General features: G+C 44.7%; 1 protein-coding gene across 1 annotated transcript; it reads right to left on the bottom strand.

Moving 5' to 3' along the window:
• Positions 1–312: 312 nt before the first annotated feature.
• On the bottom strand, positions 313–20,002 carry LOC119178588 (uncharacterized). The gene is made up of 5 exons (XM_075883546.1): positions 19,938–20,002; positions 18,704–18,887; positions 16,793–16,936; positions 13,457–14,767; positions 313–592 (listed from the first exon to the last, which is right to left on the bottom strand). The coding sequence occupies exons 2-5, from the start codon at positions 18,885–18,887 to the stop codon at positions 435–437; spliced, it is 1,797 nt and encodes a 598-aa protein (XP_075739661.1). The 5' UTR covers positions 19,938–20,002; the 3' UTR covers positions 313–434.
• Between the last annotated feature and the right edge of the window lie 7,039 nt (positions 20,003–27,041).

Consider the following 27,041-nt stretch of genomic DNA (forward strand, 5'->3'; position numbering starts at 1 on the left):
AATGCATGACACTGCCGCTGAGTAAAATGTGCACAATACAGCACTCGGTGCTGTTTAAAATGACGTAGTTTTGTTTTCAAGCCAGCATTCATCTCGCTAAAGAGAATTTCGTATTATCGTTGGTAGTCGCACTGCTGCCATTGTCGCATTGTACGAAATTGAGCTTGGACAATGCCTATCTGGCTATGTCACTTTCCGTTTCCTATTGCACGTGCGTCGGGCAAGAATAAATAGCAGCAGGAGCATGGTGATTAGTATCAGTGCGCAAGAGACCGTTTCACAGTGTTAGAAATGCAACATCTGAGGCTGCTATAAGGTGGCAGTCTTGCTGCACGTTTATTCCTTTACACTCTATACTTTCTTCGTCTTATATATGCACCCGCACGAATTAACTGTAACAACATGACTTTCTGATATTTTCTATTTCCCTCACTTTAGCCTTTTACTTCACAATCAGGTATACTCGCTATCTTTGATTTTGACCTGCTCGAACGAACTAAAGAAGCAACGATGGCGAGTCCTCCAGAGAAAATTATTCCGGCTATCATACGATATAGGTTGTCATAGGAGCCCATGCGGTCCCGAAAGAAACCTGCAAAGTCCAGAAATGCGACACATTAGAGGAAGTGCACGAATATTTAATGTTTTGTAAAGTGTATTGAAGCGAGTGCACAACGAGATTTATTTAAAAAAGGTGTGTATTTGGCCTAATAAACACAGCAGTCATGCTTGCTTCATCACAACTTGTGAACGAAATAGTCATTACCTGTACTAAGTAGACAAATTCCTACTTGGGACAATGACCAGGGGGCCGTACCGTGAAAGTGAAATGACTAAAAAAAAATTCGGCAGATCCGATGTACGTAGGAAATCAATGGTATGCGAAGCATGCGCGTGCAAGCTGTGTCTGTTGCAATTTTTTTATTGAACAAAACGTTACGAAGTTGCGCTAAAGATATTTACAAATGCACCCACACACATACGTTTAACAGCCGCATACTTTTTGTATCACCAGTTGACTACAGCTGAGTAAAGATTCTAACAGCAACATGGGTATTAGCAACAGCAGAAGCGTTCAGCTGATATAAAGCGCTGCTGCTCTCGAGGATCGTAGCCATGGACAATGCAACATAAGTAAACTTAAGCGGATGACACCTAACCACAATTGATGTTAAGCCGACGTAACGGCTTTGTCGTTGAAAAACTTATGCAATGTTTACGAAATTGAAAAGCCAGCACTCAACCACAATTGGTGTTTATCCGAGAATAAGGTCTATTTGAAAGGTACTTCACTTAGCATGGCTCTGGAGTAGAATACTTGATAGGCACGCAGAATGCTAGGGTTCGGTTGTTGCTGGGACAATGACGTTTGTTCTTAGCATTCATTCGGTGAACGCTGTCAATGTTCGCTTTTTTTTAACGATCAGACGTTGAAATTACCTATGTGTGTTCTTCCTGTTCCCAGATATACAAAAACTGCCAAACACATGTGCCGCGTATGTGCCACTGTTTCTTGGTAAGTTTTTGACGACATACGTGACAGTATTTATGTCATGACCAGCTAGTTCCTTTTGTCAAACCATTTTACCCACTCATACGACTTTTGTTTTATTTACCCCAAGTTAACAGAGTGATCATGAGACCAGCCAGAGGTAGGCGGCTACATTGCAAAGAAAACATCATAGAGCCCATACATTTATGTCCTTTCTCTCTCTTTATAAGGGGGGGGGGGGGGGGGGCAAAAGAATACTGCACTGGTAACTTTCTGGAAGCCTACCCATTTTATCAAACTTGTTCATTTCACACACACACTTGAATACAACGCGACCGTAGCTGACGGTGAAACGGCGATTCGTAGCACGCCAGTTGGAATTTAAGTCATCGCAAGTGCATTTTATTTACTCAAAAATAAGAAGGCGAAATTTTTAAAACAAGCTGGCAGATCCCACTTAGAGATAGATAGATAGATAGATAGATAGATAGATAGATAGATAGATAGATAGATAGATAGATAGATAGATAGATAGATAGATAGATAGATAGATAGATAGATAGATAGATAGATAGATAGATAGATAGATAGATAGATAGATAGATAGATAGATAGATAGATAGATAGATAGATAGATAGATAGATAGATAGATAGATAGATAGATAGATAGATAGATAGATAGATAGATAGATAGATAGATGTTCAAAGCCACTGAAGTTCGCTAAGAAACGCTTCGCATTTAAAAATGGCCATGAACCGAGCACGTATACTGCGTAGGCAGGATAACCAATGGTCATTAGGCGTAACTCACTGGATTCTTAGAAAAGGCAAAGGTTTGAAGCTGCGACCGAAAACTAGGTGGCAGATGAGATTAGGATGTTTGTAGATATAATGTGGCAGCAGAAAACACAGGGGCCGGTTGATTGGCTGCACATGGGGGGGGGGGGGGGGGGAGTCTGGTGCTCTGCGGCGGGTGTATTCAGGCAGATCATGATAATGACTTGCAAAGCCACTAGTTATTAGATGCTGGAGGGAAAGTGTCTCAGCCTTGGGTGAAAATGATGACTCTATAGATCAGAGCATCTGACGGCTCTGAAGATCGGAATGACAAGAGCACCAGCATCACATCACCCGTAAGCTTAATACTTTCGGCATTAATTTCTTGCTGAGAAACAATAGCTTACTGCTTGAACTGTATGCATACATTACAATGTACTATGCTATTCGCATTGAACGTCTCTTTTTTTCTCTCTCTCTTTTTCGGGAAAGGGGAAAATAATCGGGCTCTGCTAACTTTCAGGAAGCCTACCCGTTTTATCAAAACTGTCCCCATCACGCACACGCACTTGAATTCAACGCATGCGTACCTGACGCAGAAACAAGTAAGTTGAAGTTTAAGTGACCGCAATTCACCACTTATGGCGCAGGTGGCGCATAGCTGCTGTGCACTGCTGCGCCCACTGTAGGAGCTACACATTTCCCATTGTTTCAGTCGCAAGCGTACAGATTTGGGTGCCCTCTCCCGCTCGCCAATAACACCATATGTGACTTCTCTGTCACCCTCTTCACCACCTACAGGTTTTCCCGCTCAATTTGATCCAAGCGCCAGCGAAATTAATCTAGGTGCCAGTCAATTTAATCCAGCCGCCACTCAAATTGGTCAAGGTGCCATTCATTTCAATCCAAGTGCCACTGAAATTAATCCAACCGCCAACCGATTTAATCCAGACGTCACCGAATTTAATCCTGATGACATTGTTACTTCAAAACAACCCAGAATTTTCGAGAATGCGTCGAGTGAATAGCTTTGGGGTGAATTTAAGAGGGAAAAATCATGAATGAGTCACTAGTGACACAATGTGACTCACGCGACTTCATCACGCCTATCACCCGCGTAAGCACTATTCACACCTTCGACGTATATATCAAAGGAAACGCCGTACACACAATAATAACTTGACACTTATTAACCAGGCCAATGATCTCATCACGAGTGACTCAGATGACGTACTCCCGCATATTACCCATGCACGGACTGTCTTAACCTTCCGTCATGCATACCAAATAAAACGTCTTTGAAAGGGCAGGAGCTTGATACCTAAAGCTCGGCCAAGCCACCAGATCACCAGTGACTCAGGGGACGTCATCACCCAAATCACCCGCGCTTGTAATTTACTCGCTGGTCGACATGCATACCAAACGAAACGTCTTTGAAAGAGTAATAACTCGAAAACTGTCACTAGGCCTAGTGACGTCATCACTAGTGACTCACATGACGTCATCACGCCTATCATGCACGCACGCGGTGTCCTAGCCTGTCTTCATGCATATCAGAAGAAACGGCTTTGAGAGAGTAATAACTTGAACGCTGTCACTAGGCCCAGTGATGTCACCACTAGTGACTCGCGTGACGTCATCTCGCCTAAGACTCACGCAAGCACTCTCTAATGTGACTTCATGCATATCAAACAAAACAACTTTGAGAGGGTAATAACTTGAACGCTGTCACTAGGCCTAGTGACGTCATCACTAGTGACTCACGGGACGTCATCACGCCTGACACCCACGCAAGCACTCTGTAACCTGCCTTCATGCATATCAAACAAAACGTCTTTGAAAGGGTAATAACTTGAAAGCTGTCACTCGGCATAGTGACGTGATCACTAGTGACTTGCGTGACGTCATCACGCCTGACACCCACGCAAGCACTCTGTAACCTGCCTTCATGCATATCAAACGAAACGACTTTGAGAGAGTAATAACTCGAATGCCCTCACTAGGCCTAGCGACGTGATTACTAGTGCCTCATGTGACGTCATCACGCCTATCACATACGCACGCACTGTCCTAACCTGTCTTCATGCATATCAAACGAAACGTCTGTGGGAGTGCAATAACGTCATACTTATGACTCGGCCAATCGTCTTGATCACTATTGACTTACGTGATGTCATCACGACTAACACTCACGCAAGCACTCTCTTAAGTGCCTTCATGAATATCAAACGAAACGTCATTGAGAGGACATTAACTTGAAGGCCGTTGCAGGCAGCGCCTGCTAGAAAAAAAATTGCCCGCAGCTTCCCTCGGGGGAACACTGAGGAGGATGCGGAGCATATAATTGGTTAATGGGGTGTTAAAGTGCGACTTACTTGGGTCGATGGCTAAATTGGTTAAGGTGGTTGTGAAATGGGGTGTTGAATTGCGACTTACTTGGGTCGCTGGCTAAATTGGTTAACGTGGTTGTAGGAGGGGTGTTAAATGAGTGAACACGTACGACACGTATCCCGTTTTCGAAAGTCCGGGTCCTCTTGTCGACGCTTACGTTTCAAAGCGGCCGAATCCGGTGCTGCTGCTCGACGCTGACGTCTCTCAGCGGCTTCACGTTCTCTAAGTTGAGCATCTTCCGCTCGACGCCGACGTTTACGTTCGGCGTCGCGAGCTCTTCTCCGCGCTGCCTTGTCTTCGGACGACCACTTGGTTGCGGTTCCGCCAACACTTTGGCCGGCGCTGGTCGAAGAGACGTCGATCATTGCGACCTCGGACGTCGACGCGCCGTACAAACCAACCGACGAGCGGTAACTGAGCGAGCGAGCACCGACCTTGAGTATATATACAGCGCGACGGCGCATGCACTGTCAGCTGTCGAATGTTCGAGAAAGGGGAGAAGCGCAACGGCGCATGCGCGCGCGTCAGCTGCCGATGTTCTCGAAGCGCGACGGCGCATGCGCGCGCGTCAGCTGCCGATGTTCTCGAAGCGTGACGGCGCATGCGCGCTACATTATACAGCTAGCGAATGTTCGTGAAGAGGAGAAGCGCACGCGGTGTGTAGAGGAGGAAGGGTGCACAGATGGTGGAGGAGTGAAGCGCGCGCGGTGTGTAGAGGAGGAAGGGATGCACAGATGGTGGAAGAAGGAGGAGGAAGCTTGCGGACGGCGCCGAACTACAAGCCTCGAGTATTAGATGCTCCGCATCTAAAAGTGACTGCTCGCGCTGCACAGCCGTTCACCGGCTAACCGGTATATGTAGGCGCCAGATCGTGCGTTTCGAATTCAGTTGAAGGCGTTTTAACATGGCTTTCGTTTGACTTGACGCTTTTCTTGACTCGAGAAGATGCGATGGATGCAACCGTACCTTCAAGCAGCAGAGGTGTACAACCCAACATCAGCGTCCCACCACTCGTTGAGGGCGACGCATCTCCTTCATTAAATAAAGAGGAATAATAAAAGCGAAATGACAATTAAGCATTTTTGAAACCATTCTCAATTACGCAACATTCAACCGATACCCTGACCACTCTGCGACGCATTTACACCAGCTCGTCGTGCGGGAAGATGTAGACGGTTTTTTGTTGCTTCTCGTGTTTCGAAGTATGCCTTGAAAGTGCGGGCAGCCAGGCCGCACTACTGTGAACGGACAGGCGTCCTACATCAAACAGGCACGCTTATTCCAAACACACTAACCTATAAGAAACAGCGTGGCGTAGAATGTAGAAAGAAAGGCACGAGTCAGGCACTGCATTCAATGGCGCATCTGCAAATAGTCACTAGCAAATAGCAATAGTATGTATCTCAAGTATGGGGACTGCCCTCTATTACTACGGATTTGTTTCACAGGATAACCATATTAAATATTAGTTGAGTCGAAGGAGTGGTAGACAAATCTGTTTGTAGCAAGTTTTGGAGCAGGCAGACCGTGCGTCTTATGCTTGATTACGGATATGCAGTGTTATGACTAGAGGCCAGATTATATGCAAATGCCTGTTTCGTTTCTTGCGTTCCTATCGCGTCATTTTGACACATGAGCACAAATAAGAGGGCAAGGAGAGTTTTTATAGTTCTTTTATAGTGCCTATATATGCCTATTTCGGACGTTGCTGCCTCAATTCGTAAAAGTGCCTCTAAATGCCTGTTTTCAAAATTGATGCCTATATAAACGCCATTTAACCTCAAATTTCTTTCAAGTACCGCTGGAGCCCGCTATTCATGTTACCCGGCAAAATTTAGATTTCGGGACACTGGGGGGTGCAAACTACACTTTATTTAACAAGTTACTTTTAGAACTGTCAAGTCTAGAAGGCATTTTAGCCAAAAGGAAGGCTGATTAGCCTCTGCCCATGTATACCATCCATGTCGCGTCGTCTGCTCAGCCTCTTTCCAGCGTACACTCAAATGCTTAGGGAACAGGAGATGCTTCTGTGCAGCGGCAGGAACATGAAGAATGAATGCGAAACTGTGGATAGTCATCAGGGGAAGTAAAGTGCAGATAAAAAAAGCACTATCTATGTAGTTTTTGTTTTATCAGTCATTTACATGTGGTGCTTCACTAGGTCACCTGAGAATTTTTACTTAGACAGTGGAAAATGTTGCGTGCCCAATAAAAAGCTTCATATCACTAGAATGTTTTTTTTAATTTTGATCATTAGAGGCTGCGAAAGCATGATCTGAAGAGGTGAGCTTGAAACCTTTGCCACTCACTCTATGTACACTTAGCAAGTCCAATACCTTCCCCGCTATTGGTATCACAGTCACTCGGAGCTGGAGCATCACACGACGTGGATGAGCACGTCATGCGCGCGTAAGCTACACTCACATGAGATGCCCATGTCAGCCCGTGTGCGCAAGCGGTGTTCTGCCGTCTAGATGTTTTTTTTTTGTATTGTACTGCGAGTTTTTGTGGGATGGATCCCTATCTGCGCGCACGTTTGGAGATGCAGGCTTGGATAACGTATCCTTACCCCGATACACAGCGTCACACCGCTGCAACTTCTGTAAGGGACGATGCACCAAAACCACGCCCAGCGTTGTGAATGCTGGCACCGACACGATGCGAGAACTGCGAGAACACCAACGCAAACAAAATGGAGGCACCTTAGTCTCGCATCTCTCTCGATATGAAATTAAATGAATAAGGTGAATAGATTTCATATGTGTGTTCTAACAATTTGCCAACCTTCATGCTTCTGTTTAGGCAACTGTTTGCACAAATTACACACGTTGTCTCAAATAGTTCTCGCTGTGTCACGTACTACTTTGACATATGCAGTACCGTTCTATCACCTTCACCATGTTGGGGCACACGCCCATGAGATGAAAGTCAAGCCGTGTTAAGTTTGGCATATCACCTCTTTATGACGCGCGTAGTACTGTAAATCTTGGTAAATGAGATCTTCAGTGCCCAGTGCATGCATTCCTTTTCGCTTCTCAAAACTTCTAAAGTTGTGTAACGACCCTTTAAGGTGTTCACAGAGAGAAGAAAAATTGAGCCTGTGGGGTTAGACCAAGGTAATACGCCGCAAAAGAATCCTTCTGGCGCTTTGCGCTCTGGCTATTTGTGCATGTGTAGCCCTTCTCAGCTATGCCCCACAGAAAAAGATCCAGAAGCATGTTTATTCGACGGTGCACACTTAACTGACCATGCTGAACTAGAAATGAAGAGACCGCATTCTGCGAACCCCGCGGATAATCGCATGTCTATGCTAAACTACTACGCGTTTGTACCATTATAAACTAAATCACTTTTGCTTGCTTTCAGGTCGCAGAGACAGATCTCGCACCTGTTTATTGGAAAACTTGAGTTTTGTCAAAGTTTTTTGTGCCTATATTCACAATTTTGGGAGCCTAAAACAGTATTTTGGCCGCCTATTATTGGCGCCTAAATCAAGGTTTTTTAGTGCTATATAGATGGTCTCTATAGTTACGACCTACCTGACATGTTTTCGCAATGCCGAAGTGAAGATGATGTCCGGTTAAAACATCCACCGTACCTCAAGAAAAAAATTGTTCTAATAACATCGGGCTTGTTAAATCGGTTATGAAATGGGTGATGAAAGATAACCGGGGCAAGTCAGTGAAAAACAAAATTTATTATTATGCAGGCAAAGCAGTTTTCATAAACCCGCACCCGTAGTTGTGCTGCTGAGCAGTGTTCGACATATCAAGGAAGTCGAGGGCAGCTTGTACAAAAGTGTAATTGTGCCTATCATAAGCGGCACAGTCCACACGCAGGATGTGCTGCATAGAGCGCCCCACGGCCTCAACCAGCAGAGCACGGCGATGTTCTTTCTTGGAGATTCCTCCCGGTGTCGTGAGGAGATCATCCCTCCACTCGCTTAGAGAGCCCTTCACACCTGCCTTGAACTTTGACAAAAGCTTCTCGATCGGACTGAAGAATGGGCTGTATGGCGGTAGCCACTTGACTGTACATGTGGTCGCTTGCCGCGAGGACAGCCTGTTCGGTGCGGTGGTGCGCTGTCAAACAGGAACACTGTCTGTATTCCTGGTTCCTGCTGTGAAACTTTACTCGACACTTCTGCGAGAAAGTCGATGAAGACAGCCCAGTGGACCTTGTCCGCAATTGTCCAATGAAAAAGGCCAATCGCTGACATGCAGGCTATAGCATTTACATTCGCCCCCATCGCCCTAGTTGACAAACGGCATGCTGGAACACCTCGTTTCGCCCTTCCGAAACTGCGCGAGCACCACACATTCAATTTGGTCTCGTCGAAGTGGCATCGTGTTAGCGTAGTTCCCTCGCTCTGCAGCCACTGGGCAAATCGGCACCGCAGCTGTTTCACATCGGCGCGATTTCTATTTACTGGGCTCGGGGTCAGTAGCTTCACCGAATAATCATGGCCGTCGAGAAGCTGATCAATCGTCGACGTGCGCACTTCAATGTTAGGCATCTCATCCTTGAGAGCCCTCTTCATTTGTTCCAGCGTGAAGGATGGATTTTCCTGTACGATTCGTTGCAGGGCGTTCACCACGTCCGGTCCAAATTTCCTCGACGAACCACCACGTGTTTTAGCTGTGTCACGGTCACTAACGGCAATAGAACGCACGGTCTTTATATTGATTTTTAGTGTTTCGGAGAGCACTTTTAAATCACCTCCGCGCCTGTGAACATCTATTATCCGGCAACGATCTACAAGGGAAACGCGAGCGTACTCTTTTCGGTTCATCAGGTGCCTTCCGTGGCCTTCCGGGACGCCGAGAGTCTCCGTCTTCCATAGCACCAGTAGTCGAAGCGCAAACTTTCATTTATTCCAGGCCTGCAAAAGAGCTCACCTAACGATGACATGGACAGAAACTTGTAAATACTCCGGCTTGTCGCTCGCGTCGCACCACGTCGTCCCGTCGTCTGCCTGAAACAGACTCGCCGAAAACAGCTGCGACACAATGTCATCTGCTTCAGTTTTACTTCAAGCAATTGCTTCGAATCATAAACAACCAGCATTATGGTATTCTAGCACGCATTAAAACATATCTTCAATTCTTCAGCTCATTATTTTGTGGGATTGTCGTCTGCATTGTAGAACGTCTACCCGTCGCCTGCATGACAGTGAATTAGTGAAAACCGACGCACATGTTTATTATAAATAAATTTATATTAGTTATATTAAACATATAAATTTATTTATATTAAACTCTCTCAAAGACGTTTCGTTTGATATGCATAAAGGCAGGTTAACGAGTGCTTGCGTGGGTGTCAGGTGTGATGACGTCACTGGGCCTAGTGACAGCGTTAAAGTTATTACTATATCAAAGACGTTTCTTTTGATACACAAGAAGACAGATTTGGACACCGCGTGCGTGTGTGATAGGCACGATGACGTCACTAGAGTCACTAGTGATCACGTCGCTAGGCCGATTGACAGCGTTGAAATTATACCCTCTCAAATACGTTTCGTTTGGTATACATGATGGCAGGTTATACATTGCGTGCGTGGGTGATAGGCGTGATGACGTCACCGGAGTCACTAGTGATCAAGTCAGTTGGCCGAGTCATAGGTAACACGTTATTGCTCTCTCAAAGACGTTTCGTTTGGTATGCATGTCGGCAGGCTAGCAAACTACGTGCGTGGGTGATATGGGTGGTGACGTCCCCTGAGTCACTGGGGATCCTGTGGCATGGCCGAGTTTTAGGTATCAAGCTCCTGACCCTTCAAAGACGTTTCATTTGATATGCATGACGGAAGGTTAAGACAGTGAGTGCGTGGGTGGTATGCGTGAGGACGTCACATGAGTCACTCGTGATGAGATCATTGGCCTGGTTAATAGGTATCAAGTTATTACTGTGTGGACGGCGTTTTCTTTGATATGCATGTCGAAGGTGTGAATAGTGCTTACGCGGGTAATAAGCGTGATGAAGTCGCGTGAGTCACGTTGTGTCACTAGAGACTCATTCGTGGTTTTTCCCTCTTAAGTTCACTCTAAAGCTATTCACTCCCCGTATTCCCGAAAATTCTGGGTCGTTTTGAAGCCACAATGTTATGAGGATTAAATTCGCTGGCGTCTGGATTAAATCGGCTGGTGGTTGGATTAATTTCAGTGGCACTTGGATTAAAATGAATGGCACCTGGATTAATTCGAGTGGCGGCTGGATTAAATTGACTGGCGCCTGGATTAATTTGGTTGGCGCTTGGATTCAATTGAGCGGGAAAACCTGTTGTTCCTACTGTGCACCACTGCCATGCGTTCGGAGCAGTTAAAGGACAAATATTTTGCTTTCTAGCTCGTCTATACCTCGACGATCCATATGCTGTCCTTTCGACGAGAGCACTACACCACCAAGCCGTCCACTTTTCCGTGCGCTACAACATTCTGTTCCACCACAACTACATGTCAGATGGTCGAAAGTGGCTTCTTGCTTCCTCGTCACATGCGCTCTGAGATCTGGGCGAATTTCCATGCACATTCCCGGAGTGTTCACGCCAGCATCCTGAAAACCGACGCAAGGCAGTATCAGAAACATTACTGGCGAGGAATGTATCGCTTTGCGCATATGTACATTCAGCCTTGCACTACTTGTCCATGAGGCAAGACACCGCAAGACCTTATTGGCGTGTTTCAGCTACTCCTGCGCCTGGTTCGCCCATTTCACCACGTAGGTATCGACCTCTACAGCACCCTCTTCTATGGTGGTTCTGGAATCCGGTGGATTATTGTCGGCGTTGATCAGCTGATGCGCTACGTGGACACTGCTACTCTCCTGGCAAGAAAAACCCGTGAAGTTGCACTTTCATTCACCGTAGCTTCATTCTACGCTACGGTGCTCCTCAGGAACTGCTCAATGTTGGAGATCACGTGAACTTGTCGGATGTCATTCTCGCTGAACGTCGTATGTGTGTTTAGAAAAAGTGGTTAACTATTTAGAGCACTTGGTACTCTACTATGGCAGAGCATAAAGCAAGTGTGCAAGAAAGACTCATCCACCGAAAATCAACTGCCTACCATCCACAGACAATGATCTCACCGAGCAGTTCAATCAAGCGCTCGGTGACGACATGTCAAGGATGTGTACATCCTCCGACCACACAAACTGGGACACCGTACACTGCATTTTGTTCACTTCGCATACAATACCACGACGCAACTGGCCACCGGCTTTCAGTCGTTCTTCTATACTGCCGCGAGCCACCCACTCATCGGACACCCTAGTCCCGTACCGAATGATGCCTCTGAGTACACTAAATGTCTCAAGTCGCCCGATACCCCAGGACTGCCTTGGCTCGTTCCCTCACCAGTGAAGTTCAAGGTAGACAAAAAAACGTGACGCTACACAAAGAATTTGTCACCAAGCTCCCACGATTCCTGCTGACTCCCTTGTTTGACTTTGGCTGCCCCTACCGCGTTCCTGGCCTTTTTTCCAAGCTTCCGGGGTGCTACTATTGTCCGTACCGTGTCATTGATGCCACCTCGCCGGTGAACTACATGGTCGAGCGCCTCACACAATCGCAAGACTTGTTCCGTGGAGGAGGCGAAACTGTGCACGTCAACTGTCCCAAGCCCTTCAACGACCTCGTCATTGCACCACCTCCCTGACTCACCAGGATGGCTACGCTTCATTTCTGGGTATATTAGTGAAGCTCCTGCACAAATGGGTACGCACCTGTCAAAGATGACGACAAAAGAGCAGCGCTGCGATCGAGTAAAAGCCTCTGCCGTCTTTGCCGGATTCGCACTGCTTCATCGTACGGTATTCTTTCGTTAACACTTCAAACCTCTATAAACCTCATCACGCATGTGATATTCGCTTCGCCAAACCATAAAGCACCTATGTTTCGTTAATACTGATGCCGGTGCTTGGACGTGAGTGATGGCGTTATGTCAGACAATAAGTTACTCATTGTAGCCACCACCCCACCGCAATGGTCTAGTGGCTACGGTACTCGGTTGCTGACCCACAGGTCGCGGGATCGAATCTCGGCTGCGGCGGCTGCATTTTCGATAGAGGCGAGAATGCTGTTGGCCCGTGTGCTCATATTTGGGCGCACGTTAAAGAACCCCTGATGGTCGAAATTTCTGGAGCCATCCACTACGGCGTCTCTGATAATTATACGGTGGTTTTAGAACGTTAAACCCCACGTATCAATCAATCAATCGGTGTAGCTGCCAGTGCAGTGGACGTTCCTGGTAAGTCCACGACGTGCACACAACTACTGCACTTAACGTCGGTTCACCTCGCATCACTTGCCTCAAAGCCAAAAAAAATTTCATAGGCTTCAACATTACGCTTCTAGTAACAAACATTACGGAAAAATTGAATAATACCATTTCAACCTACCACTGCTATTGCTGGTAGTGCGCACGATAACGATTGCGTGATTAAGCAACTGTGATTTACCACTTGTAACACTTGCATGTTAGCTAAAGATGCTTGCTGATTTCCACAAACATTTACTTAGTACTACATCCGTCCGCCTATATTTATGCAAATTTTAAAAGCACCAACCAGCAAACTTCGTGATGCATGCTTCGCATATCATTCATTTTTTTTGTACATTAGGTAGTCAACTTTCTTCACTATGCAGCAATGGTTTGTTTTTTAACGAATGTTTGATGACAAGTTAGTATGGTACTATCAAGTGCGCTAACAATGGAAACTTTGCAAAATGAATGCTGCGCCCAATAAACGTGATGACGCGCGATTGCACAAAACCCAAACCGGAGAGTCGCACTCACCAAATAATAATGGATTGCAGAGCAGCATCGGAACGAGGAGAGAGCCTGACACTCCTGACACTAAAAACACGGCGTCGGTCCCCATGTAGTCGGCTACCAGCACAGTCTTCATTGTGACAAGCGCCCCCATCAACACTGATGACAGCGCCCGAAGTACGATATGCGCTACTTGCAGTGTCTGCGGAGTGACCCCAAAAATCAGGCCAGCGGTGATCGCACAACCACCTACTAAGAACGGCCTGCTAAGCCAGCCCATATCTGCGATGAGAGGCACAAGTAGCCGTCCAACGATCTCCAGAGAGGCGGCGTATGTGAGCGACATAGTAGCATGTATGCGAGACACACCCTTGTCTCGCGCGTAGTCCACCATTGTGAAGATGTGCACGATGTTCACGTAGTCCACCATGGTTGACGCTACGACGGCGACAAGGAAACTAGCTGTGAAAAATCGGCTCGGTACGACACTGCGAACGGTTCTATGCAGCAGCTCTCTGAAAAGTGTGAGACATATGGATGGTGAAAGCATTCGTTTGGGTGTTCCGCATTCGGTAGCGACTACCACCTCACTTTCCTGGCACGCATTGTAAGCCTGGGGCGAATTTCGCGAATGCTCCTCAGCAGGCTTCTTTTGATGTAGCTTGTTGTGACCCCCATGAGGGCTGGTGAAACAGTTCGCAGTGTGTGTAGGCACTGGCAGCTGAGTGTCTTCTGCAGTGAGCGATGAGGAATCACCTTGATAAGCTCTTGCTATCTGAAACACAATGGTGCTTTGACACAATAAAATGTCCTCCTTCGACTGTTCAGAACATGGTTGCCCTTCGATGTCATCTTCTACTAAAGCCACTTTGACTGTGTGCATGTTTTCCTCAAAAGACAACGTACTGGCTTTTAAAGTAGAAACGCTATGTCTGTGAACGTCGTTAAGTATCTTTTCATTAGAAAAGGCCGTGGTTTCCGGCTCATCTGATTTAGCCAAAATCTTCATGTCACAACCAGTTGAGTCTATGGATGTCTTGTACACGCGATGGTTGCCACATGCACCCTCTTTTCGTAAGGCTCCTGCCCTTGCAATCCAAGGCGGCTCCTTCAAAACGGGACATAAAGCGGATATATGCATGATGAGAGCACCGTATATAAGCACCGCTCCACGCAAGCCGTAGGCGTCGTTGAGGGCCGACAATACAGCCGGGAACAAAATGGCGCTGACAGGGTTTGCGGTGAACATACTACCTACTGCAATGCCCCGGTATTTACTGAAGTGCTGCAGGACCACCACCGTGTGAGCCTGTATCACCACTCCGGAACCAATACCTGCGTATGAATGCAAAATTATAAACACCCATGTCAAGCAATGTTTGCTGACGGCGACCTTAATAATTTTACTGTAATCATGAACAGCCATTTTTATGTTGCAATAGTATTATACTATATTAAGCCTAGTTCAAAAATATGATTCGCACGCTGTACATGTTAGTTATAAACAAAAGTTACAGAGTGACCAAGAACTGACTTGATCTAATCATTAACAAGACGTGAAGAATAGGGCATGCATACGCATATAGGTGTTGGTCAAAAATATTTTGTGACAAACAATTTCATTCATGCCTGGGAGGACAGCGTGATTGGCGAAGCTGGCTAGGCATTGAGAAATGATGGTTACGAATGACACTACTCCAGAACTCAGGCTCCGTAAAATTATGCGTCAGTTCAAACTACACGCTTTAATAAATTTCAATAAGAAAAATAACCATTCGCAAGGTAGGCAAAGCTAATCTTTTGTATCGGCTTCTCATGAACAAATGCATTGTGTTGTTCAGCCAAATCATAAACTTGCTATGTGGATATGCCAAAGAATTTTTCGCAGTACTTGTCCCACCATTTTTTTTCTCTTAAATGTTGATGAATAGGCCTCTTTGGCCAATTGGTAGGTAAGTCATGCGTCCAACAGCTTTACGAAATTTTACGTATCTTCTGTCAGCATTTCAAAATTATAATAATAAAAATAATTGCTGAGATTTGGTGTCCCAAAACCACAATATGATTATGAAAGACGCCGTAGGGGAGGACTCCGGAAATTTCGACCACCTGGGGTTCTTTAACGTGCACCCAAATCTGAGCACACGGGTCTCGATCATTTTCGCCTCCATCGAAAATGTGGCCACCACGGCCGGGATGCATGTTTACCTAACAGCCGGCTTTGGCTTCAATTCCAAATAGAACGCAGACATGGGATCAGAAAATAAGGCACCTGGAACTTGTGGTGGCCCTTCTTCTTTAAGCGCATTAATGATGATTACTTATAATTAGCAGCAAAAAAGAAACTGGTGCGCATGGCGTAACGCAGGCAAAACACCACGTATAGAAACAAAAAAGAAAGAGTGGAAGCGAGCGCGAAGTAGAGTGAAAAGGAATAGAGGAAAAATTGGCAGAGCGAGATAATTAAGGAAATATATAAATAGGGAGGAAGAAAGGAATACAAATAAAGAAGTCAAGAACGTTAAAATTGTGAAGGAGAAAGAATGAAGGCTGGAGGAAAAAAAAATCCGAAGAGAAAAGAGGAAGGTTGTCCAGCTCTGCGCTTCCTTCGGGCATATGATTTGTTTCTTTGTTTGTAGCCTGGAATCCACGGCATATGAAGCTGCCTTGATTTCTCTTTTTTGCAACGTCTTTTTTCTTTTTCTCTAAGTTTCTTGTAAATTTTCCTGGCATCTCTTTCTGTCTGTGTGTGTGTGTGTGTGTGTGTGTGTGTGTGTGTGTGTGTGTGTGTGTGTGTGTGTGTGTGTGTGTGTGTGTGTGTGTGTGTGTGTGTGTGTGTGTGTGTGTGTGTGTGTGTGTGTGTGTGTGTGTGTGTGTGTGTGTGTGTGTGTGTGTGTGTGTGTGTGTGTGTGTGTGTGTGTGCTGTAACTCTTGTCTTGCTGTAATTCTTGTCTCTGTTACTCTTTGTTTCTCTTTATTTATTTTTTTCTTGCGCTCCATTTATCTTATCTATTTTTGTGTGTTTTCGTTTTTGTCTTTCTATTTATCAGTCTGTTCTTCTACATCTTTTGTATTTACCTACTCCTGTCTCTCTATTTTGCATTTCTTTTTATCTCTATCTGTTCTTCATTTCTCTTTCTGGTTATCTAAGTCACACACTCTTACTTTTCAAATTTTTCACGCGCTCCATTCGCTTCAACGAGTAAAGTGTTTTCTTTATTGCTTGCTCATGCTGTACTTTTTAGGGGGACTTGCCCAATTCCTGTGCTGCATGCCCACCTTAGCCGTTTTGGATGACAAAACACGAGTGATCGTCAGCTTAAACAACTTCACTAGTAAAAAAAAAAGACTTCGACTTACCGTGCACTATCCCCATGGTAAAAGACATCCAGGAAATGCTCGGAGCAAACGCAGATACTGCCATACCACCCCAGGCGAAAAAGCTGCCCAAGAGGCCAATCAGAAACAGCGACATGTGCTTGTGGAGCACACTAACAAACAAACCTGCGTGGTGGTAACAAAATCCTTTTTAATCGAAGCAGGTCTTTTTCATCCTCCATGCCTTCTTAAAGTGCGCCGTGCCCATATTGCAGCTATTGTGAAGCATTAACACATGTTTCATTCAAGTATCCAAAATTCCTTACGCACTGAGTAAAAAGTTATGAAGTGGCGCTAAAGATATTTGCAATTGTTACACGCAGAGATATACGTTGACTAGTCGTGTATATTTTATATATTCAGTTGTTTACAGTTGTATAACATTACGAACAGCAACATGAATATCGCCAACACCAGAAGAGGTAAGCTGATATGAAGCGCTGCTGCTCGCGAGGATGGTAGCCCTGGACACTGCTACATAAATAAACTTCAGCGGATGACGCTTAGCTACCAATAATGTTAACCCGACGTGACGACAAGACAGCTGAATTATGGGAGTATATATTTAATGCCTATGAAATTGGATAGCAGTGGCACTACAATCACAAGTGACGTTTCATGAACATATCGTCTGTTTAAAAACTAGTTTCGAGATCTGGCGTGGCACTGTGCTAGAATACTTTACTGCCACGCAGAGTGCATGCGTTCTACTCCTGCTGTTCTTTACATTTATTCTTTGCAATTGCCGGATCAACGCGGCTGATGTCAGCTTTTTCTTAACGCTGTCACGCTAAAACTACCCTAGTGTGTTCTGGCCGTTTCGGGTAGATATTTAGTCTCAATCACCTGTAAAACATAGCCGCATACCTGTGGCACACACGCGAGCGTGGGTATGTGCCACTGTCTGACGGAAAGTGTTTTAGGACGTAGGTGACGTAATTGTGACATCATTTAGGTCTTGACCAGTACGTCATATTTGTCAAACCATTTTACCCTCCCATACCAACATCGGTTCACGCCACATTAAAGGGGGAATCATGACAGCATGCAGATGTCAGCGGCTAGATAGATAGTCCGTTCGTCCATCCGCCTGGACGTATAGACGGGTGAATGGACATATCGATGGATGGATGGACGGTACGGACCTTGTGTGCCACTTTCTTGCTAGGCCATTGCGGCGCACATATATTCAGGCGTTAAAGAGCGCATATCACAAGGTATGTTTTTGTTTATCGGGCATTTGGGTTAAGCAGGAATTCAGAAAGAATAGATATATAAAAATACAGCGTCTAGACTTTTGGAACATCAGTCTAGACTGATGTTCCGAAAGCTGGGCTACAATTTTCTTTCTTGAAATATACTGCCCCACTTCTCTTTTTGAAAACCTTTTAATTAGGCACAACTAAATAGAGAATTAATAATGAAAATATATTGTGGCTTACTGCATGGAATAGGCATCAGCATACGTTTGGTCGGGTTTTTTTTTTTTTTAGGATGGGCCGCCATATTGTGTTTTTTGTGCATTTTTGTGAGTTTTACTACCCCCGAAAACATTCTTGCCTAATTCAGAGCTAAAGTTCCTTGGTATACTCGAACCACCTCGCTCCCGAAAGGTGTTGCCTATCACCACCATTGAACTGAAGCAGCTGCTATTAAACCCATGACATTGCGCTCCGTAACCGGAGCACAATGTTTCGGTCACTACGTCATCACGGGAGAGCTACACGGGTAGATGTAAGTGCGCATTCTGGAGCATAATTTCACTGCTTTCTAGTTGTTGTGTTCTGCCCGCATGGCATATGAAACTGCAGGGCATCAAGAACCCGCCTTGCACGAGGACATCAGAGAAACATGATGCAAAATAACTCATCGCGCGAGTATGCACATGCTTACCTGCAGTTCGATGGCAGCACATGAGCAGAAAACCGGGCCAGGAGGTGGATTGGCGATCCAAGCGGAACTCCTCAATAAACGCTACGTAGAACCACCCCATGGTTCGACTGGTTGCAACCGCGAATAGGTTGGTCAACATTGCCACTGCGACTACATCCCATCGGCAGTCGATACGGTTTCGCATCTGGAATCAGCGCATAACACCGCGCGGTTATGCCCATTGTACGTGCACAATAAGTCAGCGTTTTTGCGGTTAGCGATTTCACAGCCAAGTTTCTTCTCTAGTCAGTAAAATATTGCTGTGTGCTATATAGCCACATGAACGCTGACCTCTTGCATCGTTGTCACTGTTGCCACCACATTACATTAACCTGTAATTTGTTTTTGTGACACCAGCACTCTCTCAGACATGAAAAAAAAAATAGCGTGCCCTGTTCCCACGCTGCCTTCCTCAAACGCTGTCGATGCAGTTTGCAATAGGTGGGACACAAGAACATCTAAACGTAACCATTTAAGGCAGAGCTTTGGAGCCTGTTGTCATGAGTTCACTTACGCTTCAAATGTATGGGAGGAAAAGCATTGTCCTTGGTAGACTTCTATTTCTAGCATGAAATTTCAGGCTTTGATGTGCTACGAATCTACACACAGCTATTTCGTGGCTTGATGGTTGCATATACTGAGTTGCGCTTGAACAGCGTGTTGTGAAATGCTATTGCAAGCTTGTGAAAGCTTTTTGATAATCGTTAGGTCATGTTGCCATGCTCCTAAAAATTTTCCTAGCACTGAACCCTTTGGCGGTGGGAGAGGCAACTTTCGAATAACTGGGATGTTTCTTGAGGGCGTATTTATATACGTGCACAGATTGAGCACGCGTTGAACGCAGTTACGTGCAGTTGAGTGTACTATTGATGTCATTATTGCGTCGCATGAGGCTTTTTGTAGCGTGGTTATGTCTACTACATTTTCGTTTCTGTCAACACTTGCATTAGAGTGAAAGACATCGAACAACAACTAGTAATATAAAAGAGTGTATTTTGCCGGCTGAGCGATACTTGCCGAAAAGCGAATGGTAGGATGAGATCAAAACCTTTGTAAACAAGAACATCACCTGCTGTGTCTTCAAAGTATGATGCAGTTTGTATAGGATAAGTGCCATTTCCCCCACGCATACACAATGTCGTTTAGTACTGACATAACTAACAGAATTTAAAAACGAGATACGACAACTACTTACCTCATTCAGACAATTGTACTGGAAACAATGGTAAAAGTAGCTTGACGCTGCTGTAGGCAGTCGTGGGTGTCATAAACGCTGCAGATGTGTATTCGATTCCGAGGCAGATGATGCTCGGTGACGCACTTTTTTCATGCGACAGACATCCGCGTTTTTTTGTTGTTGTTGTTGCTTAAATTTTTTTGCTTCCATGATCGGCAATGACGGAGCCCAGCTGTATCATGAATGTTCAAGCCACCTGTTGCTCGGATGTAAAGTAGGTCGTGGTAGGAAAAATATCGGCAGTGTTTTTAAATAAGTAAATTAATAATATGTGGTTCGGTGGCGTGTGTTTGATGCGTATTCTGATCGTTTGTATCCTACCGGTGGCAGTGCCTTTTATCGACCATTTTTCTTTCATTGCAGTTTATGCCATACCACACCAAGAAATTAAACACCCACCAGGTTGCCGCTAATTATTTGTTACGCTCCCATGAATATATGGAAATAGCAATGATCGCAACATACGGGTAAATTCCAAGCAGGGAGGGAGGTAATGATTGATATGTAGGGTTTTAACGTTCCAAAACCACCATATGATTATGAGAGACGCCGTAGTGGAGGGCTCCGGAAATTTCGACCACCTGGGGTTCTTTAACGTGCACCCAAATCTGAGCACACGGGCCTACAACATCTCCGCCTCCATCGGAAATGCAGCCGCCGCAGCCGGGATGCGAACCAGGGAGGGAGGTATTGTGTCATTGCAAGCTTGTCATTATTGTCAAATTCTTTTGCAGCAAAGAATCTGTTTTCGAGAGCATGACATTAAAAAGCGCTACATAGGGAGTTAAACGCCGAAATGTTTACATTATAGTTAATGCTTTAAGAATGAGTATGTCACCCAATTACCTGCTCAAAAGTTGATAACTCAGATGGAGTGAAAAGTGAGTGACAGAGCGCCGAGAGAGAGAGTGAGAAAGGAAAAGGCCGGGAGGTTAACCAGATATTGGCATCTGGTTTGCTACCCAGCGCTGGTGGTGGGGAAGTAGGGGCAAGAAAGAGGGTTTAGATAGAGGGAAAAAAAACGCACGCGCCCTCATAAAAAAAACGAAAGAGTGCCGAGAATTCTTTTTGCGCGTATTGGCTCATTGATGATGCGAGTTGTAATTCACAATGGCCGGTTCTGCACGAATGTAGGTTGGGAAAATATCGCAGTGGGTGATGGCGTAATTTTTTTTTTTTGCTTCTCCAATTCATCGCAGTCAACATATTGTAGGCAAAGCAACCCGGCGGTTACGAGGCTGCGGTTTAACGTGATATCGTTAGATAGCTCATGTCGCAGAAATTCCGCCGTCGGCATCGGCACCGTTGGTTGTGAGCGAACAATCGCCCGTAAGCGAAAATAGAGAAATAAGCAACGAAAATAAATATTAAAAATTTTGGTCTCAATGAGGATCGAACTCTGGCCGTTTGCGTGGCAAGCAGGTGTCCTTCCACGAAGCCACGATGTTACTTGCAGCTTTTTCAAGAAAAAAAAAACACTAAATAAATTTTCTGCAGTGAATAAAGTCTCCTTAACGCATTTTGCTCCACAGGTGCGACGAAAACGGGCCCATTCGGCGATTTGTAGGCGAATTCGGGAGGCCACCAATCAACGTCGAAAAAGGCTGGGATAGTGCAGCCATCACCACTAAAAACACAAAGGAACCTTCAAACAGCTCTAAAAACGGACAACTATGTCCATCTAACGGAAAACATATCATACCCTTGATCATGCCTTTCCAGAGACGTTGATCAAGCAAACATCAAACGCTAGATAATGTGCTGCCATCTGTGAGACATTGTGAGACTATGGCATCTGAGATGGCGAGCGCCCAGCGTCTATCTTGGAGGCCATGTGACTCTTGCTTTAGATCAAAAACCTGTATATACCATTCGCGCGCGTGTGCGCGCTTGTGCAATCTGCTGTGTGCATGTGTGTGTAAGAAAACATATTAATAAGTATGCCCTTCGCGGTTGAAGGGTGCACTAGGGGCCAGATTTCACTATCGCGTTCAACTCTTGAAGCTTAAGGGTACCCTAATTTATTTGTGTGTGTGTGTGTGTGTGTGTGTGTGTGTGTGTGTGTGCGTGTGTGCGTGTGCGTGTGTGTGTGTGTGTGTGTGTGTGCGTGTGTTTCTTTGAATGCATATGCTGATATATGTGAGTATATATATATATATGGGTGTTTATAGGCATATATGTATGTGTGAGTACATCTGTGAGCGCATTTGCAAGATTTTCTTATTATTCTTTGCTTTTTCACCTCCTTGTCCTCAGATGTGGCAACTGTGTCAAATACTATTACTTGTTGTTCTATAGGCATCTTCTGGTTCAGAGTGCAAGCTGATGGCTGCTTTTGTGTATATTTATATTTCATGTAATAACTTTTTTTTCGATTGCAATTTTTTCGTATGTTTTTTTTTTCAATTGTGATTTCTATTTAGCAGTACTAATGTTACGCCCAGCGCGAGCAGGACCTCGTCAGGTGGCAAACCACCTCCTTTTGTCCTGACAGCGGTCAATGCAATTGTATTGTAAAAAAATTAAATAGGTAAAAATGAATAAAATAAAAATAGTGTTCAAAACATGCCAGGAGCATGTTTCCGTATATATGAAAAGAACATATTTCGAAATGTATGTTTTTTTCTACAGAGTGAGCTGATAGACGTCAATGAAGCAAAGATAGCTAAACACGCTAAAATCAATAAAAAAACAAGGTAGTTCAAGGCGGATCTAGAAATATTATTATATAAGAAGCTGTTCGTATTTTAGCATAGCATGTCGTTCATAGTCTCAATTTAAGACAATTTGCGAAGCTCGTGCACTTTCTAGGCAGTCTCCGCATAACGAGAATACGAATATGAATATGTATTGCCAACTCTTAGGGGATATTAAATGCAAAGCATTTGTTACCAAACTTCAGCGAATTTGAGCGTATCTATCTATCTATCTATCTATCTATCTATCTATCTATCTATCCATCTATCTAGCCGCCTACGACTTTAACTCTCCTGGTCGTTTCGACATCGGTATCGATACCTGTTCTGTTCTGTTTTAACTGTTTTGCTGTGGAGAGGTTGAGGTGCCTATTGCCTCGGCTACTCTATATCACAAAGTTCTGCAGCGAAAAATAAAATAATAATACAGAACGGTACCCAAAAATTAACACTACGGAAAAGAAAAAAAAAAGAAAAAAAACATAATAGGACACTGAAACCAGTTCAAATAACATGCCAATACACAGTTTTCTTCACGCAGTTCACACAGGCATAAACTACTTACACGCACACCTTACTACTTTAGTGTCGGTATATACATGACCACATTTTACATAATACCCATCTCTGACTGTCAGTCATAGGCGCTTGTCCAGTCCGGTCTCCGCTAAAAAGTCTGTCAGGAAGATTATTGCCTTTTTCTGGAGATGCATCTCAGGCCATGGTCCAAGTAGTTTCTTCATTGTGAGGGGCCGTCTGTCCAAACTTGCTAATTTGTTCTTTAACTTTTCCTTTTCATTCGCGTATTTAACGCACTCCAAAAGAATATGGCGAACATTTTCTTCTGCATGACCACAATGACATTCCGGTGAGTTGGATCGATGTATCTTGTGCAGGAAGCTGTTTGTGTACGCTACTTCCAATCTAAGTCGGTGGATCAATGTCTCTAGGTGTCGTGGGAGGTCTGTCGCTATGGAAAATTTTCTGCGTGGATCGACTTCATAAAGTATCGTTTCCTTTGATTTAGGGCTCTCAAGCCACTTCTCCATGGAACAATGGTTAGCCCCTTGCGATATAAAATGTCGAATATCCGCCCCAGACATAGGGATTGTGCAATCCCGTCCTTCCTTCAATGCTTTCTTCGCGAGACTATCAGCATCTTCATTTCCCTTTATTCCAATGTGGCTGGGTATCAATTGGAATACGATGTTGTGACCCTGCGATGAGGCATATTCCACAGTTTCTGCGATACAATGTGCTATTTCACCATTTTTGTAAGGTGATCTCACATTTCTGATTAGCTGAAGAGCAGGTTTGCTATCAGTGCATATCACCCATTTTCGTGGCTCGGGATTCTCGCAGATAAACTTAACTGCTTCAAAGATAGCCACCAATTCTGCTGTCGTCGATGAAGATTTGTGTGATAATTTGTACATCATCTTTATCTGAATTTCGGGTATAAAGACTGCACAGGCTGACGCTTCTTCTGTGCATGATCCGTCTGTATATATCTTCGTTTTTTCATTATGCATTACATGAAGCTGAAGAAGTACCAACTGTGCCGCTACTAGAGGTGTCATGTCTGCTTTCTTCTCTATGCCGTCTATTTCACGGATCACGTTGAGAAGTGGCAACGTCCAAGGTGGTTTTGAAGGTTTCCATTGTTCAAATTCTGGTACTACTGCTTGAAATGATGATATAGTCTCGTGATGATATAGTCTGTAGTCTCGTTTCCGTCCTTTGCGTTAGTGTGCCAGTTAAAAAATGACTTTCATGTTGCGCAAAAATTCTAAATAAATTTCGAGATGTTTCTTTAGTTCGGAGTACTAAAGTTCGGAGTAAAGGTGGCTCTCGAGCCTCCGCATATACTAAAGCACTGGAAGTTGACCATGGTAAACCCAGAAATACCCTGAAGCTCCTTGCCAATAACAAGTGAAGTCTCCTTTCGGTGGATGCTGGGAGTCCGTGCAGCAAAGGCAGTGAGTAAGTTACGATGGGGCGTATCCAGGCAACATGTAGGGCTAATAACGACTCTGTAGTACCACCCTATTTGGCCCCGCAGAGATGCCGGAGGATTCGAATGGCCTGATTCACTTTTTGTTCCAGGGACTGTGCATGAGGTGACCATGTTAGTCTCCGGTCTAAAATTACTCCCAAGAATTTATGAGTTTTAACCATTTGAGTAGGCTGATTTTGCAGAATAATCTGGAAATTTCCAGGTCTTTTTAATGTAAACGGAAGTATGGCTGTTTTATCCAGATTCAGTACCATACCTCTTTTTTTTTTTTAGAAAATGGTCTACATAATCCAATCCTTCTTGTAGAGTTTGTTGTACATCCAAAAACGATGGACCAGACGTCCATATACTTATATCATCAGCATATACTGAACATCTGATGTTAGGTGGAAGATTATACGGGAGCTGCGCCATGACTGCTTAAAGATGCCAAAATTGGTATGTCATAACATGACTGTATGTCGAACATCTAGCCATAACATTATAATTACGACATGTATGCCACGAATGTCAATATTTACATTTCGTGGTCTTACTGCTCTTGCGGTGGTTTCGTTCACATGACATGTTGTAAAACTGGTATCATATGACATGACTGTATGGCCAACATAAGCGACAGACACTAACGTAAAAATCATGACATCAATGTCATTTATGTCACGACACACTCATGGTGCACTCGCCGTCGTTTTGCTAGCTTCACATATACCGAATTTGGTAATACGAGACATGAATGAGCGACGAAAGTATGTGACTGCTGAAAACATGATAATCATGATATGCGTATCATGCAACAACATGACTACATGCCTCACTCATGATGCACTCGTAGCCGTTTCGCCAGCTTCACGTATACCAAATTTCAAATGTAGTATAATGTCACGTGAATGAATGACGAAGGTATGAAACTGGTGCAAGCATAATAATCATTACAAGCGTGTCATGTAAGCCCATAGCAACACACCACGCTCATGATCCGCTCAAGATTGTTTCCCTAGCTTCACATATACCAAATTTGATATTACGTGACGTGAATCGAAGACGAAGGTGAATGACACGTCCAAACATAATAATCGTGATATGCGTCTCATGTAAACATATGATCATAGCGCTTCCGATGGATGCGGAAATGCTGTAGGCCCGTGTACTCAGATTTGGGTGCACGTTAAAGAACCCCAGGTGATCGAAATTTCTGGAACCCGCCACTACGGCGTCTCTCATAATCATATGGTGGTTTTGGGACGTTAAACCCCACAAATCAATCATTATGCTCATAGCGCACTCATGGCCGTTTGCCTAGCTCAAAATATACCAACTTTGGTATCACGTGACAGAAATAGATGACGAAGGTAAATGACACGTCCAAACATGATAATCATGACGTGCGTGTCATGTAAAACATGACTACAAGCTACGCTCATAGCATGGTCGTGACCGTTTAGCTAGCTCCACATGTGCAAACTTTGTTTGGTATCACGAGACGTGAATAGACGACGAATGTAAATCACACGTTGAAATTTAATAATCATGACATGGAAGCCATGTGCTGCATAATTTCCGTCCGCCTCGTAAACCTGTGCTAATAATAAAGTGGCATATCAACATTCCTCGTTCGTGTCGTGCATGTCATTGATTCTCACTGTATGCAGAATCTGCTAATTTTTTCAGGGGGCGAAGCTCCTTAAAGCTGCACCTGTTCGTCCCTCGTAGTAGTAGTAGTAGTCGTAGTGTGTAACCAGTCTTACGCTTTCACCTGCAAGGTGGTGCCGGTGGAAGACTTCTCTTGTGCGTTGTTGAACAATAAAGAATTCACAGCGTGCGCGTTAACTAAAAGCCGAATTCTCCTGTCTCTCATTCCCCCTTAGCAGCCATTGGCATGTAGTTTGAGCACTATCTGACAAGAAAGGATTGGTACTCGCTGGGCGTAACCTCCTTGGTTTTAGAAAGGTTTAGCAAGCGTTGAGCTGCAGTGTCATGAATACAGTGAGCTATTATACACCATAAGCTCGCGGTGGGTAAAGGTGGGAAGTATATAGACACGAAGCGCAAGCCATAAGAAATTGTCCGTGTGCCAACTCTTGTTTAGTCCTTGGAATGTCCACTGGATGGCGGTGCTTCTATATGGGGAATGTATGATGAAAAGATGCGAGATGGTGGTACTTGAAATGTTAATAGATGGACGAACGGACACACAGACAGATGCATGGATGGACGCACGGATGTACGCATGGGCGGACGCAGGGACGGATGCATGGAAAAACGCACAGATGGACGTGCGTACGCACGAACAGACGCACGCACGGGCGGATGGACGCACGGACGGTTACGCAGACGGACGCATGGACGGAC

Source organism: Rhipicephalus microplus, unplaced genomic scaffold, assembly GCF_043290135.1.
Source record: "Rhipicephalus microplus isolate Deutch F79 unplaced genomic scaffold, USDA_Rmic scaffold_18, whole genome shotgun sequence".
NCBI lineage: Eukaryota > Metazoa > Arthropoda > Arachnida > Ixodida > Ixodidae > Rhipicephalus > Rhipicephalus microplus.